Below are 18,490 nucleotides of genomic sequence, written 5' to 3'. Positions count from 1 at the left end.
TGGCTCCCTTTTTTTTATATATTGGACATTAAAACAACTTATTCCGGTTTTTAATTACGGAGGCCCGGTGTGTTACCCGCACGCATGAAGACGCATGTAGATGCCGAGGCGCTCGCACTGCTAGACTGTCGGTTTTTTTTCCATTGCTGCGCATTATTACGGTTTATTGGGAATAGGCGTGAGCACGCGTTAGCTCTCTATCGTCGCGATTCGCATGTGTCATACGAGCGATGATGAAGGGCTAGTGCAGGCTGCCCGCTTATTCGTTATACTGCAAGATTATTTCATTAAAAAATTAAAACCCGATCGAAAACAAACAAACTTTCTTTGCTTGATTAAAGCCGCATTTATTCACTGCTTTTTCATTTGCTTTTCACTTGACAAGCCGGACTTTGTATGAATGCCTCCTTCTCTCGCATTCTATTTAACTTTTTCTTCACGCCGGCTTCTTATTTGTCCATGTCTATATTAGCTGTAGCTGTTAGCATTTAGTGAGGATCGATAAAGCTCGATCACTATCATCGTGTCAAATCCGAGTTTGTCATAATCTGGGTGTTGTGTATGTCAGTCCGAGTACCGACTTGTATTTGATCGTGCCCGGGTGTTGTTTCATTTTTCTCGTATAGATTTGTGCATTAAAACAAAGGCCGCGAATTCACCGTTGAATAGAAATATCCTTCTTGTAACATACGAAGCTTTTTTTTTATAAATTTTTCTTCTAAAAAATAATTTTGCCTCTTTCTTCGAATACATTGAGCAATGCACCGCTTATCCATCATTTAATCCAGGTGAAATCCTAGTTTATTTATATTGATTTAATGCCGATAGCATCTTTGCCGAAGACGTTAATTTCTCCCTTACGTAACAGTAAATATATACGATTGCCGAATATAAATCTCAAGCTTGCAAACTTCTGAACAATTTACAAAATCAATTGACTTTACATATCCGTAGTGTGTGTATTTTATTTTTCGTAGTTTAATCGTAGTGTATTTGTATAGTGTATTGTGTTGTGAGAGCGTACTTTTGTACGCCCCCGTGTATGCAAATGTATGAATGAATAAAAGGGTATGCGGGGTTGCACACCCTTTCATCAAGAAATCCAGGGCTATTTCCTATTTTCCATTTTTTTTTTAAATCCGGTCGGCCGTGACGTTGGCATGGGCATTGCTACGTCCGTGCCGTTATACTGTGTGTTTTATTGGGGTGGGCATATTAATGTCATGTATCGTTGTTCGTAATATTATTATATTTCGTCTGTATGGCTCGGTCAGCGATCACCAATTTCACCGCCTCGCCTGTGCTTCAACTCCATTTCGGAGCCGCATAATTCTTTTTATAAGTTCGAGTCGTATTTGTGAGTGTATATGCGCTGGGAGTATACACCAGCGCATCCGGGCTATGGCATTTTTTAGATTAATAAACATTTAGGCAAATTTACATGAAGTAGATTAAGATTATGGGCAGGGCCAGCTTTGCAGTGAGAATACACTCTTAGCTATCCCTCACTCGTACTCAGTCGTCGCTCATCGTAACTGCTATTATTCTGTTAAGGGAGGCGCCGAGTTTATTGTTATCTTTTAAGACACCTATGTATTTATTTGCCGCTAACTTCATCATGATTCACGGGTTATTATTTATTGGTATTTGTGTCACGCGAAGTTTCATTTACGAGCGAGAGCCGATGCTTCTTCATTTTACTTCCTCAGCTGCTCTGCTGGCCCCCTTACGAGTTACGGGCATATGTAAATCAATACATTTGTAAATTTTTTTGTCATTTTTTTTCGTCGCGGCATCGCAAATAGTGGCGCTTGCATTTAGAATGACCGCTGCACGCCAATTGGGCCATTACCACGCCCTTGTATTTTCGACGCTTTGACTTTCTTTTTATTGGCTTATTTACTTCGTTACATTATTGTTAATGTTAATGCTTCATTTAAGAATCATTGCGATTTAACTTTCAATCGATTATAAAACATATACTACGAGCTATTTGTAATTTGCGCTTCTTCCGTATTCTATTTTTCACCCTTCAATTAAAGTTTAAAAAAGAGAATTTTATTTATTTATTGTACATATTCGCGGGGCACGATTCATCTTAACGGGCGAATTCGTTCTTGTCGATATATTATACTTTTTAAATAAATGTAATCCATCAGTTTGTTTAACAGCCGAATTTTTTTAATATCGACCTTTGTTAAAAGAGAAAAAAAAAAGAAAAAACGCGTGAAGATGCACCATACTTCTGTCGATTTCTCTCCTTCAGTCATTTGATATTAAATCGTAAGAGCTAAACCTGTACTCATGTCAGCCGTTATTTTTCATTTTAAGATATTTTTAGAATATTGTGATTATGAAGATTCATTATCAACATGATGTTATTTTTTTGGTACGTTGATGTGGTACGTATATATTATAAATTGCTTCTGTATTTGTAATGTTTAGTTTCTTATAATGCATTCAAAATCACGTTTTAAATTCTTTGTCATTATCAATATTAGGGACCAGGAAAAATATAAAAAGTATATTTGATTAAAAGTAATATAATTAATCCTGTATTGTATTTTCATAAATTATTTTGAATTAATTAGGATTTCTGATGTCTTTTCAATATTTTCTAAGGATTTTAAAAGAAGTTTCTGAAATATTTCGTTTTACATAGACAAAATACAGAAAAGATAATTAATTAAATTTATTACCGAACATTTAATTGATTATTGTTACTTTATTAATTTTTGCTTACGTCGAAAAATATTCATGATATTCCGTATGCAATTTCATTTTAAATTTTCATACGAAAGATAAGGCCTGTAAAGTATCATATATTAAAGACTTGTAGAGTTATGGAGTTTCTGAATAGTATTTAGATACTAAAGTAAAAAATAACTTTGTACTCGACAGTTGAGTAATAATCAGAAATGAATTATAAAAAAAGAAAGAAAAAAAAAATTTATGAATAGATGTGTTGGTCCCTACTAATACGTATGGAGACGACCGCGTAGAAGCCATTGTTTAGTGCGAGTGTGTATTGTAAAAAGTGTGTTAATTTTATTTTTGTTCAGACATATTTAATTATAATTGTACAGTCAATTATGATGATGGTGTATCGATGTTTTTTTCTATTATCGGTGGCTGCGTGTTAGTGTGAACGATGTTTCCATACTATTTATTAGATTTTTTATTTTATCCATAAAAAGAGCGTTAAATTACTTTTTTTCGCAGAAAGAATACACAAGAATTTTCCCGATCAAAGCCGCTCGGCTCAACTTTCATGAATACGAGTATGCCACTTGTGATTTAATCACACTTTCATAATTAAAGTTTTTTTATTATCCAAAGAGTTTCTTTTCAATTTTTATTGGCCTATTGCAAGGAAAGAGAGGGTAGAGGCGCACTCGCATCGTCATTTTCAATTAGTTGTTTTGCCCGCGCGAATCAACGTACAAAACAGAAGCTCTGGTCATTAAAAGTATATTACCGTTTGGTTACGCGGGCGAGGGTACGCACTCACCACTGCGCCTTAGGTATTTACATAGAAAAACTAACCCTATTGTATTATGTACTCGTTATTGTAATTCTTTATGCTTGCGTGAATATCAAGAGGTGTATTTACATACTACTTAATCCGAGGAAAATTCTCTGTAACGAAAAATTCTGTTATTTGAGAGCAAATACATGTTTAAGAATTAATTTCTTTTAGAAATGAAAAAAACGTAAAACCGATCAAAAATCATTGCGCATGCATCACACGGGACTCGTTACACTTTAACTATAATTCCAATCAAATAGATAATATAATTTTCTGAGTTACTTCCCTGAAATATCATTTAATCTCTAATGTAATATTTTTATTGCTTGTCAATGAATTAATAATAAATCATCTAAAAAGTTAAAATTTTAATTTAATTCTCATTAAGTAAATAACTGTGTACTTAAGGTCTTTAGTAGCATCGAAATAATGTAAAAAAAAATATTAAAGCATTGTTATTATAAAAATGTTTAATTATCATATAAAATATCATAACATTTTTAAGATAAATAGAAGACAGTAATGATTTAAATGAAAATATGCAACTTAGAAATATTTAAAAGTAATTTTTATAGAAACATGGTACGAATCCCGTGACGAAGCGGCGTCGATCGATAAAATGTAGCTTTGACGATGAATCCTTTAGCGATTGTTTACAAATTTTCCTTTTTCTTTCACCCCGATAGTTGTAAGGCTTTTTGGGCGACGCGGTTATTAGATTATGCGTTTATTTGTAAAAAAAAATGCTTGTCCGACCAGAAATTTAATGGAAATCATAAACGTTTGTTTGTTTGACGATACTGTTGAATCCATAAATAAATACATTTTATTTGCTGAAAGTAATTTCCATTCATTTACTGTAGAAAAATTTATGAGATATTTTTAACTTATTTTCAATTACATTATACTTGATAAAAACATTAATATTAGCTCTAAACTTTAATTAATTTTATTTGCTCGAGACAAAATCATACGTTCATTTGACTTCTTTTCGGTCGACAACATTTTTTTTCAACTTTTCTGTTGATCTGTTATTTTAATTGATGTTATTTTCTATTTATCGTCTGAACTCGTCGAAAGGTATCCCCATCGAAAGCACGAACGACCACGAGTGTAAAAGGGTACGAGCTGTTAATTGAATATACCTGCGCTTTCTGCAAGGAGCTTGATATTAACTAATCGCGTTGAATCCTTTTACTTTTATCTTCGTTAGAACCTATAACGGACTTGCCTTCATTTTTATGCCTTTTTACCATCGTTTAAATACCATTACTTTTATTTCTTCATTCTCTTTAATTAGCCGTTTATGCAGAATCAAAGATATCTCGATTTTTTTAGAACTTCGTCTGTATAATATTTCGAAAAGACCCACCTGTTTACTTGTATTTTATCTTTGTTTCCCTAATAGTATTGCGAGAACGTAACTATATATTGCAAGTAAAAAGTTCGAAACGACGCAAAATTTCATTACGCGTTTTCATATCAGAAATAAAAAAATATTTCGCTTAGTAACGATCACAGGACCTCAGATTACGTTCAATCACGCCCGTAGCAAAAAAAATTTGTTTACTTCGCGTCTCCATTCGCACTTGCATCTGCATTCATATCCAGAATTTTGTTTTCATTAAATCTCATACAATGATCAACATTCACGCTCGCGAATTTCTCATTCTTACTCGGTCATACTTATATTTCCACGTCATTTTATCTTTTCACCTAACTACACTAGTCTCATAGACCCTATATTCATTATTTATAATATTTATATATATAATATATATAATATTTAGCATTTAGATTTTTTTATCTCTCTTCATTTTTCATCGATTCATCAGCTACGATGATTTTTTCGCTTTCTTAGAGCTTCTTAATTTTGTTTTCTTCTTTACTCTCGCTATATTTTGTATGTATATATAATATATATAATATAACTTGTTTGTAATAATTATTTTTTGTTTGTTTGCTTATGAGCTAATAGTTTTAGTGCTTTAACGAGCACTGTTGCGCGCATCTTTAATGTTTTTTTTCCAATCATTTTTGTGTGGAGTGTGTGATTATGTACTCGTGTATTACATGTATTTTGTAATCAATGCATATTACTAATGATTTACATTATCGTCATTATATCGCTTTGCACAATCCTAATGACATATTTTTATGCTCAAAATGTGTGTATATTTATCATGTATGTACATATGCATGTAGACGTGCGCGTGTATATGCGCACGTAAACACACACACACACACACACACATACATACATATATATATATATATATATATATATATATATATATATATATGCATATATATATTTATATATATATGTCAGTCAGTCAAGCGTCTCGTCATTATTTTTTATCTTATTTATCTTTAAACCCGTCGATCATTCCGCGCACACACGACACCTATATCTGTGACGGTTCGGCATTTACTACTTATATCAAACGCCATAGTTTTATTATTATCTTTAATTATTACTCGCGCCGTGTCAATTTTATCGATGCGATGACATTACGCATCGCGGATCTCACGCTAATTATTTTTTCTTTATTATACAAGCTTATAAACAATACGTTGTCTTGCGACTCTTAGAAATTACGTTTGGAGATACTCTTGGGGATTCTGGGGAACCTTAATTCTGAGAAAGTCCTATACAATGTATAATTATATATTTTTATGTTCATTAAAATCAATTAAGTGTAGTTTAATTCTTGAGTTTTGCTGAGCCTATCGCGGAGCTTATAGGGCGGCCCGTGACCCATTCGCTCTGCGATCCCTTTTCATTATACGAAATACATCAATGATTTGAAGTTTCGCGACCCTGGAGCGGGTTAAGGGTGCCAGTGCAAGACGTGATATCCACGCTCGCGGTACTTTGGGCTGAAAGCTTGTATCCAGTAGCAGTACATGGCTTTATTTGCTCGTAATTTTATTCATTATGGCACGTTTGCGGGCGCTAGCGAGGAATCGGCGCGAAAATAAATCGGTTGTAATCTCGAATCGCGCTGATTTTCGTCGCTTTAGCGCTCTACAACGGATTTGCTTTTCTAATGTAGTTGTGTTGACCTAACGGACAATATATTAAGACAATGAAACTTAGGTTCTATGGTTCGCTTAGAACCGCTTAAAACTTAGGTCCGCAGGTGATCCAGCCGAAAGCTATTGTTATCGTAGTGATCACGTAATTACCGAAGCACCTGCGTGACGTCAGGATTATAGAATCTCATGTGGCGCGATTTATACATCACATCTCGCACCGTTAACATCCACTGTACAATAATCATACGTATACGCATAAAGGTTGATGTCTGCGATATATTTCGATCGCCGACTGTTTCTTCCTCCATCACCGATTTTCGTATCATTACATTAGTCTCTCGTGAAAATACTTGCGTTGTACTCGGGTTCGGTTATTGTGAGGTTTCTAAATTGTATGTTGTGTTTCCAGTTACTAGCTGAGACAACGAGTGATTAAGAATTGACCGCTCACTTGGACGCTGCGCCTATGAATATCAGAACAATGGATATCCTACGCATTCTCGATGACGTTGCCGCTCATTTCATCAGCCTTCCTTTTGATACCACGTTGATCGTCGTGAATCTGAGGAATCGACAGCTTTACAGTTCCCTGATGTTGGTCATTATTTAATGGGATCTGCAGCTGCTGCTGTTGCTGTTGCTGTAGCGGTGACGGCTGCTGTTGTTGCTGCTGCTGTTGATGGAGCTGGTGTTGGTGTGCCTGGAGGCTGTCCATCGAGTTAAGGGCGGCGGACGCTGTGCTGTCCTGCGTCCAAGGGGTCCACTCGTCTCAGTAGTAACTGAATTTTCATGGCTGCTGGTTATTCTGTTGGTTGACAACGTGTTGAAGGGTGAAGCTTAGGGCTCGGGGATCACCATGAAGCCTTAAGGCGTGTTCCAGTCGCTGCTCTTGGAGTCGAAGAGCTTCCCCTGTACATTTCAAGTTATTAATATTGGGTTAATTCTTAGTTTTCTAATCTTTATGTTACTATAAGCATTTTTAGAACCAAAATTGTATATTGTAAATTTTATTTGCATTGTATTTCTTTATTTTATTAATATTTTATTAGTATATTTATTAATATAAAGAATTTTATTAATTTGAACAAAATTCCTTTTAACTGAGTTATTTTTATTGGGCCAAACTACATTTACACAATTGATTACTGCTTTTTAATTGACAACCCCATTTTATTTAAGAAAAAATTACACTATATAAATGAGAATTTCCCAATTCCTTTTCCCACAATAGTATGAAAATCTTTTAATTTAATTAGCAAATTATTATATATAAAAACGTATATATTCTATTAAAGTATTATTTATATTAAAAGTTAATTTCGGAAATATTTCTCAATGCATGTAATAATTTTGAGAACAAAAATAATAGTAAAAAAAAATTAAAATATAGAATTTTAGAAAATCCTATCTGTTTCGTATAAAAATAATTTTTAATATTCTTGATCGTATTATTAAAAATAGAAATGGATTGATTTGAATTCGGATCGTTATTTATTGACTTATATCCCTTAGAGTACATGTATACTAAATTTAAATATAATTATTTATATTTTGTCGAAGTAATTTGATAAAATTAAAATAAATTGGGACATAATATTTTAAAAAGAGATTAAAAGAATAAGTATTTCTGATTAAGGGATCGGCTTCAGTACAATAAAAATGTCAAATTAATGGAATTACCGGAAAACAAAACGACTGCGTGTTTCAATATTTATATATATATATATATACATATATATATATAGACAGATACTTACCCAGATCTGGAGAAAGAGTATCTTGTTGTGATAGCTGCTGATTGGTATGATGTCCTGATATGCCAGTCCCGCCACCACCATTGTGCTGTCCCAAATGATGTCTCATGTCGTTCGCGGAACTCGCCGCTGCCGCAGCCGCTTGCGATACCTTAAAACACCAATGAATTACGCTTCCGTGTAGATAAATTCATTATATCTGTTAGCTTAAGACTATCTTGCAAGAACAAACACTTTTCAATTGCGACTTGTATCATTAGAGTGCCAAAACACCTTCGCGAATTTACATTTTTTTGACTTTTTCGAACTACTTAATATTTATAAGAGATTAAAACATCTATGTGGTAAAAGAAAATATGCGATGCTTACAATTAAAAAAATATAAATATACAAATCTACGTTATCGTAATGATTATAATGTCATTAATAGGTAGATTAACTCATTAATTTGATTGATAAGTAAATAAGCGGTTGGAGGCAATTACCGCGAGCCTTAGGGCATGCTCGGCCTGCGAGCGAAGTAATGCCTCCGCCTGCTGGAGTCTCAGCGCCTGTTCCGAGCCCGAGGACTGGACGCCCTGTTGTTGTCCGGGTCCCCCGGTTGAGCCTTGGCTACCGCTACCCATGTCACCGTTATTGCCCATCCTCATGGCCGCGGCGAGCGACGCCACGTCCACTGGCGACAGATTTGGCGATACGGAGTTCTGCAGACCTGCGGGTTCAGTGTTGCCTTTTGTTAAATATTTTATTGCTTTTATAAGTATTTATTATAGTTGATTACGCTAGTCGATTACTTATCGGAAATGCTTTTATTATCAAGTGTCTGTTATTAGGTAAAATATTATTTAAAAAGAGAGAGTCGGTATTTTTTTATTTTGTTTTGTTTATCTTTAATTGCACTGTAAAATATTTCATGAATGTAATGAGCAACGATTATATAATTTCTAAGTGAAAACGAATTATATTTTAAAATAACATCTTCATCTAAGTTTCATGTTTATAATTAGAGTGACTTTAAATTGTATACTATTTTTATGGAATCCCTCTCAAGATTAATTATTACCTTAATTAATCAGCTAAATATATCTTATCTTGTATGAAATATTGAGAATGAAATAATAACACTATAAAAAAAACAATATTTTCGTTTAAATGTCGATGTGTCGAAATTTATTTTATATAAGCAATACTAATTAGCATCGGACTAGAGCCCAAAATTTTGTAAAAAAAATCGAACAGTTTTGTAAGACACTTGCTCGAATTTTGAATCATGTATGTTGAAAAGAGTAGAATAACTAAGAGATAACGATAAATATTTATAAATAAACGAAGAAGTACAATTATAAATCATCGATCTCGGTATCGAGTCTGTAATTGGAACGACGCTATCATTACACCCTGAGCTTTACTTCTCTTTGTTTCGATAAAAGGCAATTTTTATAAATACTTATCGCATTAACAATGGCATGACGCATACGTAGTTAGAAATGATTCCTGATACTTTCGTTATTTCTTTCGTCGCGATAACCAGTGACATATTTTTCATTTAATCGCTTATTTGTTTCATTGTTTTAATTGTTTTTCAGTATTAGATTTTAGACCAATACTATGTAAAATATAAGTCAACGATGTTAAAAATAAATAGAAATAAATTGAAATGTAATGTTATAATTTTCCTTTAGATCATTTATAATATATGTGTTTATATATTATATAAACGTATGCCTCGGACCAGAATTGTATCAGAATATTTTTATTTATGTACTTTTATTGAATAATAACTAAGCCGTTGATGGTTCAAAGAAAGATTACAATAGTGCAAAAACGGTAGCTTAAAAATTATAAACAACGAGATTTTCGTTATTCACGATTAAAATGAAAAAAAAAGGTCTTATTACCTGCTGATACTGCGGCTGCCATAACAGCCATCCGCTGTTGTTGGGATTGCATTTCGTCATGGTATTGTTGAGCTGTCGTTTGCTGATTACCAGCCCTAAGCATCTCACTAAGCTTGTTGCCACTTGGTCCTGGCGATGCCATATTGTTATTGTTGTTATTGTTGTTATTGTTGTTTAGTAAACCGGCGCCTGCGTAAAAATCTGCTCTCGTCAGTATAAGCTATGTGAGTTTCTCGGTTTATCACCAAGAGGAAACTTATAAACTAATAGTTTTAAAATGTACAGAGCTAAAGAAATTTCACGATGCCTTAATAATTATAGCAGTTGAAAGGCTGAAATGCTAAACTACGATTTTATTTTAAGAATAAATCGCACTTTAATTACTCATAATAATTAGTGAAAAGCGTGCAGTGCTTCTTATAAGAGAATGAATGAAATCAGCATTCAATAATATTAATAGTTGACTATTAATGTAATGTTAAAAACTTTCAACAACAAGAAAAATTCTATTTCCGATCAATAAATATCAACATCGATCTCTTACTGTACTATAATGCATAGGGGATATATGACTTCAGTCACTTCATAAAAATCTTCTGAAGTAGTGAGCTCGGAACGAACTTAATTGTTATGTTTGCTTTCACACGTTAATTGTAATGTAAATCGGTTTAGAGAAAACATTCGATTTTAGATAAGCAGCGATATAATAAAGCGTACCAGGTTCACTACCGGCCGAGGAAAGTCTTCCATTGCCGCTGCTGCTGTCCGAGTGAGCCGACGGTGAAGGGCACATTGGTGGTTGCTGGAGGTTCTGGGGTCCTCCCATTTGGCTGCCAAGAACGCCAAGGCCGGCTCCTGAACACGAGAGATAACGTTCTTCCCATCGACCCACGCACATAAGTACATATCATAATCATTTATCCCGCTCATGACTCGCCGTAAGATTAACAATTTAAGATGTGCTTAGCTTACCTAGGCTAGAACCTGCAAGAAGTTCTCGCTCTCGCCTCTCGGCCGCGGCTCTGCTTAACACGTATTGTGCCGCGAACTGGTGTTTCGGGTCCATTCTCATGTGCTCCATGTGCGTCAGTAGACCTTTTATAAGCAATAGAAATGTCCTCTGTCATATTATGTTGGACCAAGTATATTTGCCCGCAATGATTACTCTCTCGTGCATTCTTTAGGCCGAGCGATAAGATAATTTACAAGTATTTTTATTGGCATTTTAAATTTATAGATTTTATCTATGGGTCGTTACTTTCATGACTTGGATTTATTAAAATTATTAAAATTATTAAATAATCATTTAGTCTGCTTAATGCCTTTCACTCTAAAACGCATCTATCATTCCATTAAAAAGAGTGCAATAACAACAGCACATTAAAATAGGAAAAATATCAATAACAAAAACAACAACAATATTAATAATAATATTAATATTAATAATAATAATAATAATAATAATGACAATAATCACTAATCAATAATAACTGGGTGCTATTATATTACTAATAGTATTTATAATGTGAATTGCGTTTAAAACAAGTTTTAATAATGTTTGATTAAATAATATTAGTCTCATGATTATTTCTTTTCACAAGAGTCATTCAACGAACTAAATTTATTATCATCCTAATTTATTATTACTGGATTGTTAAATTATAATATATTATTATTTAGAATACTTTAATAACATAAAATATTGATATAAAATGTTCCGATAATGAAAACGCAAAGGATGGATACTTCAATTGTATTATATGAATTTCAATATAATTTATTGTATGAATTATTACAATGCACGATTTTACGGTTAAAAATGAAAAAAATAATCGATTTTATTTAATAAATACTTCTAATAAATTAAAAAACTAAAAATTATAATTTCAAAAAATAAACTCTCTACATATACTTTTTCTATATTTCAATAAAGTTAATTATATACTTATAATAATTTCCTATTGTTTTAATGAAATAATACATTTCCAACAAAATAATTCATTGTTGAAACGGACTATTGCTTAATAAAAAAATGTTATAAGATTGAAAATTGAAAATTCTAATTATTATTATTATTATTATTATTATTATTATTATTATTATTAATATCGTTATTATTTATGTACGTTAGATGATATTTGCATACGTATAATTACGTGGGACAATTACTATATATGTTGTGATAGAAATTTTTAATAGTTCATTGATTTAGAATAAAATTAAAATAAACATAAATAATAAAAGGTTATTATGATAAGCAGAGGTTGGAAGTATCACAATGTGTACTCACCACTTTCGTTTGTAAAGACGGATTGACAAACGGAGCATGGCCACATCCTCAAGCTGGTGCTCAGCTGGCTGGTCTCTGGATGGCAGGCGAGGTGCTTCCTAAGACTGCCTTCGTTGACGTAGTGCTTGCCACAGACCGGGCAGGGATGGTTCGCGGTGCGCCTCTTTGCTAAGTAAACCCCGGCAACGGAGGTCGTGCAGTCAGCGGTGGGAACAACAGGGCGACACAATTGTCAAGGTCAATGCCAAGCAGGAAAAGCGGAGCCCCATAACCGAAGCGGAGGGTCGAGACTAACTACCACCGCCACCACTATTACCACGGCTAGGATAATTTTCTCGTGACTTTTACCAGATGATCGAGAGCTCTTCGATCGCGATAAAAAGCCATGAGAGATTATTCTTTGCTCGTGCGAGCCCACGCGATCTTGACCAGTTACCCGGAAGGGTGAATAGAACGATGGTCGCTAGAATCGCGCGCGCTTACTGTTTGTGCTTACGTTTAGTAAGAACCCGTCACCCAAATACTAAATCGTGCATTGTGACAGTTAATCGATACTTTGATTTAATCAAGGAATGTGCTCATTTTAATACCTTCATTATATTGATTGATTGATCATATTCGGCTACCTGACATTCACCCTGCTAATTCATGCGACGATTCTTTAATACGATTACTTTTATATTAAAACATAATAGGGTCAATTTCTCATTCGAAACTTAACTAACATCTATCTATTTTTAAACATCTAATATTAAAATATATTATTGTATGATACCATGATGAGAAGGTGAATATTGTTAAATCTAAATCTTCTATGATATGTACCATTAAATGACAGTTACTGCTTTCGCTAATTATATATTATATAATATAAGCCTTTTTGCTTATTAAAGAAAATCTTCTTTAAATCATTCATGATTGCTCAATCATCGGAATAGCTTGATAATTGTTAATAATAGATGTTATACTGTTTTTGATTGATTTTATTTTCATTGATTTTTAAAAAGTTTAATAATTCTTATAAATATTTTGATTAAGAAAATTCAACATTAAAATCTTTCGCTATAATGAATTGATATTTTTGGTTAATTTTTTTAAATAGATTCAAGTCAACTGCTGACTCGTTTTGAATAAGCAAAATTATCATTTGTATACTAAAACATGTATTAATATAAAATAACACACAGATGGATTGCATGTTTAACCTGATGAAGAAGTAAGCCTGCCTTTTCAAGGGCAAATTTCATTTATATTCATGTTTTTGATTATTTCACAATTAATTGTTGATTAACCGAAATCGAATTTTCAATTGAATACATGAATATTAACTTAACAAAAAATAATTAAAAAAAAGCTGTTGTATGATATAAATTAACCGTCAGTAGAATTTATTTAAATATATTAAAAAGCAACACATTCCTTTTATATCGCAAATGAATTTTTGAATTGGACGAAATATTTTCCTTTTGTTTAATAATACCTTATATTTTGAAAAATTTTAAGCACGTATACATGGAAATTAGTATGTATCCATTAGTTGATAAGTTCTTAAGCATAATACAAAAAGTGGGATTTTAAGGAAAAAAATACATGCTTAAATTTCTGCCCGCGCCAAAAGCGATTTTGGGACTTATATAATATAGAAGTTATAACCTTACTGATAATCATTTGAGCTTGAAATTTTATCCTATTTTTTTATTGCGTCACTTTCCATTGTTTCCTATGCTACGTTAAATTTATATATTTTGTGATAATCACTACTTTGTTATGATTATGAAGCCCATGTTATTTTGTTAAGTTAATAAAAATTTTCAAGCCGTCTACAAAAAATAATTTTTTGAATCATAAAGTTTAAACTTTTATTTTCAATGAAAAACGTTGTTCATAAAATTTATCATTTTTTGTGAAATACTTTTAGACTCAAAAAAAAAACGGCAAGACTAATTAAATGGAGAATAATTAAAATCGTATGTTATAATAAAACTAATGAATAAATGTAATGATGAAATCTAAAGAGTTAAATAATATATTCGTTGTTAGATCTTACAGATTCTAACATAATATAATAAAATAACTACTGGTATTACGATATAAAGTATAACATGAAACTCAAGAAAGTGTCGCTTAATAATTTAATGCTCCGTCGTGAACATTGATATCATTCAATGATCCAATCGCAATATAATAAACTTGAAAAATTTCCCCCGTATAATACGTATGAAAAAAGTAACAAAGTTCGTTTATTGTTAATTGTACAAATGGCGTCCAAGACAGAGCCTCACTATGATAATACACATACATAAATAAACACACGGGCGCTTACGCCAACATCGTAAAAATGCACGAATATATACGTGTATCTACGTATCCATGCATTTGTGCATTCGCGTATTTGTAGATGTGTGCATTTATGTATTTGAACGTGTGTACGTGTGTATGTATAAAATAATAATGTAATATATATGTAAAAACGAGATAATCAGGTGTCCCGGATTGGGGCCCTCCCCATGTCTCGCTCTTGATTTGCTATACTTACTGGCAACGCCCGATGCATTTGGGTCCTTGTGCGTAATCTTCATGTGCTCCATGAGGGCCTCGCCACCGAGGTAGAGCTTGTGGCATACGGGACAGCTGGTGGCGCTGGGGCCACCGATCAAAGAGTTATGTTGCTGGAACACAACTCGCTGTTGCAGCTCCTTTTTTGGTGGTTCGCGGTAGTCGCAAGGCGACAGACAGAAAGGAGTTGCGAGTTTTGCGACCCATCACATCACCACCACACCACACCACGCCATCAACACGCCATACCACCGTAATCACGTTTGTAGCGAGTAGTTAGGTTCAGAATCGCCAACGCACCACCGAACCAGCCCCCGAGGATAGAGTAGTTATCGTAGATGAGACCGTTGATGTGTGTGGAGGTGAAGAAGCGCAAGCGTATGTTGCCGCGAGCACCCAGGTGAAACGCGCAGAGTCAGGCGGAACACAGAACAAGAACACCATACCAAAGTCAGTCACGGCCACCACATTGTAAGCCGACGCCACCATTATTGGTACTACGCCTTGCACAAGGGATATTTGGATGGGTGCCTTTAAGCCTTTTATGATTCAAACGCTTGGAAATTTTTGTTATGGAGAATATATTATGCTTATATCCGATTTTAAAGAGACTTCTCAGAACAATGCTTTCTTTGAAAATGTCGACCATGGACCGAGAGTAATGTCAATTATTACAATTAATGAGACGTTGGCGAATGATTTTTTTTTGCATCCAAATTATGTAATATAGATATATAAAGTTATATTTATTGATTCAGAAATAATTTAACTTAAGTTTTTTCACGAGATTAATGTTTCTAACATTAGTTTTAACTTCAAATTTATAACACGGAATAATAATACCAATAATAATATATATTACCGAAATTATTAGTATATTCACAATATTATTTTAATAATTTAATCATTCAAAAGTTTTAGCAGTAATAATATTATGTTAAACATTAGAATGCATTATTAAAAATTCTCGGCATTTAGTCATTAATAATAATAGTAATAATAATAATAATAATAATAAGAAGAAGAAGAAGAAGAAGAAGAAGAAGAACAACAACAACAACAACAATAGCAATAATAACAATAACAAAATAAAGAAAAATAACAATAATATTCAAAAATAAACCTGTGCTATAATAACTATTGTATCAATAACATTATTAGAACGGATAATAATTTTTCTTTTGCATACATTACTTATAAATTATATCATAATGATAATTTAGAAATAAAGATAAATGAAAAATATAAATGACTGTTATTAATATAACTATTTCATAAAAAATACGTGAAACGTAATTTACTTAGAATTTCAGTGATTTTTTAGATTGATACGTTATTTTAGTTTAGCATAAACAATAAATAAAATTGACATATACTCTTAACATTTGAATATAAATAAATATAAACATAATATTTTATTCAACCATATTGGACAATAAATTATTACAAAAATTCGATTTATTGAAAAATTCATATTACTTTCATGAATTACACAATTTTATATTGAAAATTTAAATTCTTATTATCTTAAAAGGTTAAAGGGCGACTAATATATTTTTCTACGCTGGATAAAATTGCTTATAGTAAATTACATTCATCAGATATTAAAATTATTCATTAAACCTTAAGATTTTATAGCAACGGTAATTCAATAATATTATTTGTTAAGGATTGCATTCTTCTTGTCGTTTGAAATTGCTACTTTCTTTAATAGTATATCAGTTTGTAGATGTTCTCCAAGATCAAAGTTCATAGCAAAATTCATTTTTCGTATATTATCATATATGTATGAATTTTAAATATAAATTTGAATTTAAATTATGATCCCGTGTATAATTACAAATATGGTTCACATTTACTTTATAGAAAAATTTGAAATATACACTTTTATATATAATAGTTAAAAGCAAATATGTTCTTTAAAGATAAAAAATGCAATTTATAAATATATATTAATAGAATTATAAGGTATATTTTTTCTATTTTAAACACATAGATCAATAATTAATAATTATTATGCCAAGCATTTAAAATAGGAGGCGTTAAGTCATTAAAACAGAGACCCTACTATTCTTAATAAGTACCTCATAGTAATTCGAGAAAAAATTTTTTAAGCTTGCCGTTAATGTATTTTACAATATTAATGAAATATTATATTTAATGGGCTACTATAAATTCATAGGCATATTTTATGAAAATTTTCTATTAATGTGTAGCAAGTGTTGGAAAAAATAAGCTTTTAGTTAAGCGATGAATGATTTAAAAATTTTGTACTATCTTAAAAGTTGTTGAGTAAAAAATTCGATGCTATATATTAAATTCTAATTAAAAAACTCTAGTAATACTGAAGACTTTTTTTTATATTTACATTAATGTGATTATAATTTATTTAACCAACATGATAAAATTAAAATTTAATATTTCATAGAGATAGATGATCATAAATTAATGGTAGGAAAAAAAAAATTCTGCTGTATATGATTTAAGAATACTTATAGAAGCAGAAAACCAAAAATTATGTTAAATAAAAGCTTAGGCTCACGACATCGATCGATTCGCGTCTCATTGTATTATTCTATTGGTTTTCGATTTTCTTCAAGATACGCAGGTATTTTTTACGTATAAACAAATTAATTGGCAAATTAGAAAAATCATAAATTTGTAATAATAAGGAACGACAATGATCTGTTTCGATCGATTTCGTATAACCTCTGCGATTATGTATCATAAAGGAAACGAGGACAAGGAAGTTAAGGGTTTGCGCAAAGCATAGAATCAATGATTGGCTTTATTCTTATTTAATGAATTAAATAGTCAAACGTTGCTTAATGCAATGCTAGATAATGAAATCAGAATGTACGAATTATATGTACGTACAATAATCAAACGTCCTTTACTACTTTTATTTTGTCATTGCTTTTCAACTATACGATATATTTTGCCGTTTTTTGTGTATCATGTCAAAAATTTTGACTATTATTACGTTATAAAACAATATATTGAAAAATTAATAAAAAAAAATATATATATATATGTATATTCATATGGCTAGAGAATCACGAGAGATGAGATTTCGCGTGTCGAGTTGGCATTGAGAAAAGATGTGGCCTTTGGTAGAAAGAGAATATATCCCGCTCAACGTCGTTCTTTTTATTTTCGCGCGTGTTTTTAGTTCTTGGTTCATAAATGTGCGTGAACGCATGCGTTTTTGGACACCCGCAGTCTCTCTATCTCTTTCCTTCACTCTTATTTGTTTTTTTCATCATGTTCGCCTTGCCGATGCGCCGAAGGACAAGACAAGACCGTGTGTATCTGTCTGAGCGGAAAAACGTCCTTGCGGCAGAGGCTGAAAGTGCAGCGTGCAGTTTTATAAAATCATGAGCCAATATATACGTAAGTGGAAGGACACTTTGCTGATTGA

The 18,490-nt window shown here is 32.2% G+C and overlaps 1 protein-coding gene across 11 annotated transcripts in view; it reads right to left on the bottom strand.

The window, feature by feature from the left end:
* Positions 1–7,344: 7,344 nt before the first annotated feature.
* The window catches only part of dati (zinc finger protein datilografo), a 112,542-nt gene continuing 101,396 nt past the window's right edge, over positions 7,345–18,490 (bottom strand). For 6 of the 11 annotated variants that reach the window (XM_011496959.1, XM_011497009.1, XM_011496967.1 and 3 more), the window contains 8 exons: positions 15,050–15,209; positions 12,514–12,726; positions 11,196–11,318; positions 10,941–11,099; positions 10,224–10,424; positions 8,811–9,037; positions 8,329–8,476; positions 7,345–7,480 (listed from right to left, as the gene is read on the bottom strand). In XM_011496959.1, the coding sequence (XP_011495261.1) occupies positions 7,359–7,480; positions 8,329–8,476; positions 8,811–9,037; positions 10,224–10,424; positions 10,941–11,099; positions 11,196–11,318; positions 12,514–12,726; positions 15,050–15,209 (1,353 nt within the window). In that variant the 3' untranslated portion in view covers positions 7,345–7,358. The remainder of the gene's footprint in view (positions 7,481–8,328; positions 8,477–8,810; positions 9,038–10,223; positions 10,425–10,940; positions 11,100–11,195; positions 11,319–12,513; positions 12,727–15,049; positions 15,210–18,490) is intronic. The other 5 variants (XM_011496992.1, XM_011497018.1, XM_011496975.1 and 2 more) reach the window with 4 other exon arrangements.

The sequence above is a fragment of the Ceratosolen solmsi genome, unplaced genomic scaffold (assembly GCF_000503995.2).
Source record: "Ceratosolen solmsi marchali unplaced genomic scaffold, CerSol_1.0 scaffold10, whole genome shotgun sequence".
NCBI lineage: Eukaryota > Metazoa > Arthropoda > Insecta > Hymenoptera > Agaonidae > Ceratosolen > Ceratosolen solmsi.
This window is presented reverse-complemented; position numbering and strand designations above follow the sequence as displayed.